Source organism: Aptenodytes forsteri, unplaced genomic scaffold (genome assembly GCF_000699145.1).
Source record: "Aptenodytes forsteri isolate BGI_AS27 unplaced genomic scaffold, ASM69914v1 Scaffold236, whole genome shotgun sequence".
In the NCBI taxonomy this organism is placed as follows: domain Eukaryota; kingdom Metazoa; phylum Chordata; class Aves; order Sphenisciformes; family Spheniscidae; genus Aptenodytes; species Aptenodytes forsteri.
In genome coordinates this window covers 3,271,521-3,272,572 of record NW_008794456.1, presented here as the reverse complement: position 1 = coordinate 3,272,572, position 1,052 = coordinate 3,271,521, and the positions used below count along the sequence as shown (strand labels likewise).

The window sequence follows — 1,052 nt, the reverse complement described above, 5'->3', positions numbered from 1 at the left end:
GGGGAGGGAGCAGCGTTTCGGCGGGCTCAGAGATGTCCACGTGGTTTTTATGTGCGCAGCACGCTTCCCAGCAGCTGACTCCCTTTTCTCCGCCTCTCGCATCTTTCAGATCTGCGCCGTTTGCTTGGAGGAGTTCAAGCCCAAGGACGAGCTGGGGATCTGTCCCTGTAAACATGCCTTCCACAGAAAGTAAGCCTGGGGAACGGGAGACCGAAGCCGGGCTGCCCCGAATCCCGCCGGGCTGCCCCGAATCCCGCCTGGCAGCCCCGGGGAGGCTCTTGGCGTGGGGTCTGCTGGTGCCGCTGCTCCTCGCCCGGGGCTTCTCCCCACCCCAGTTCCAGGGGAAGGAGGGGAATTGCAGCGAAAGCCCCTTATCGAATGAGTTTGGGCGTTTGGAGCAGCCACGGTCCCGTCGTGAGCTGGCAAAACCGCTTCACTTTCTATATATATATAGAGAGAGACTTTATATATTCCAAAATGTGAATGTACATTTGTGTGTGTGTGTGTGTGTATATTTACATACATATTATTTACGCATATTTATAAAATATATACACAGAACCGCTGGGACGAGCTCCCCAGGGAAGGGGTCAGGGCCCGGAGCCCTGCTGGTGTTCAGGAAGCGTTTGGACGAAGCTCTTGGCTACCTGGTTTAACGTGCAGGTTGCCCTGTGCCGGGTCCGGGGTTGGCCTTGGTGATCCTCGTGGATCCTTTCCCACTCAGGAGAGTCTATGAAAAATGTGTACATGTGAATTTTATATATATATGTAAAAGACGACGAATTTTATATGTATAATATATATACATTATATATGTATGATGTACATATATGATGTAGATACACATTTAATATATTTATAAAATGCATATATTCATATATACACACACCAGGGGTATATGTATTTTATATATTTTTGTGTATGTGTATACATTTTTACATCTATTTTATAAATAGAAATTATACAGATATAAAATACATTACATGTGCACAAAAATCCATGTATATATATACACACACACCCAAAAATGTCCTAATAAAATGTAAAGGCAC

The 1,052-nt window shown here is 45.9% G+C and overlaps 1 protein-coding gene across 1 annotated transcript in view; it reads left to right on the top strand.

Moving 5' to 3' along the window:
- RNF24 (ring finger protein 24) overlaps positions 1 to 1,052 on the top strand; it is a 25,582-nt gene that overhangs the window by 21,187 nt on the left and 3,343 nt on the right. Inside the window, exon 5 of the mRNA XM_009290728.1 lies at positions 110 to 189. Coding sequence (XP_009289003.1) covers positions 110 to 189 — 80 coding nt within the window. The remainder of the gene's footprint in view (positions 1 to 109; positions 190 to 1,052) is intronic.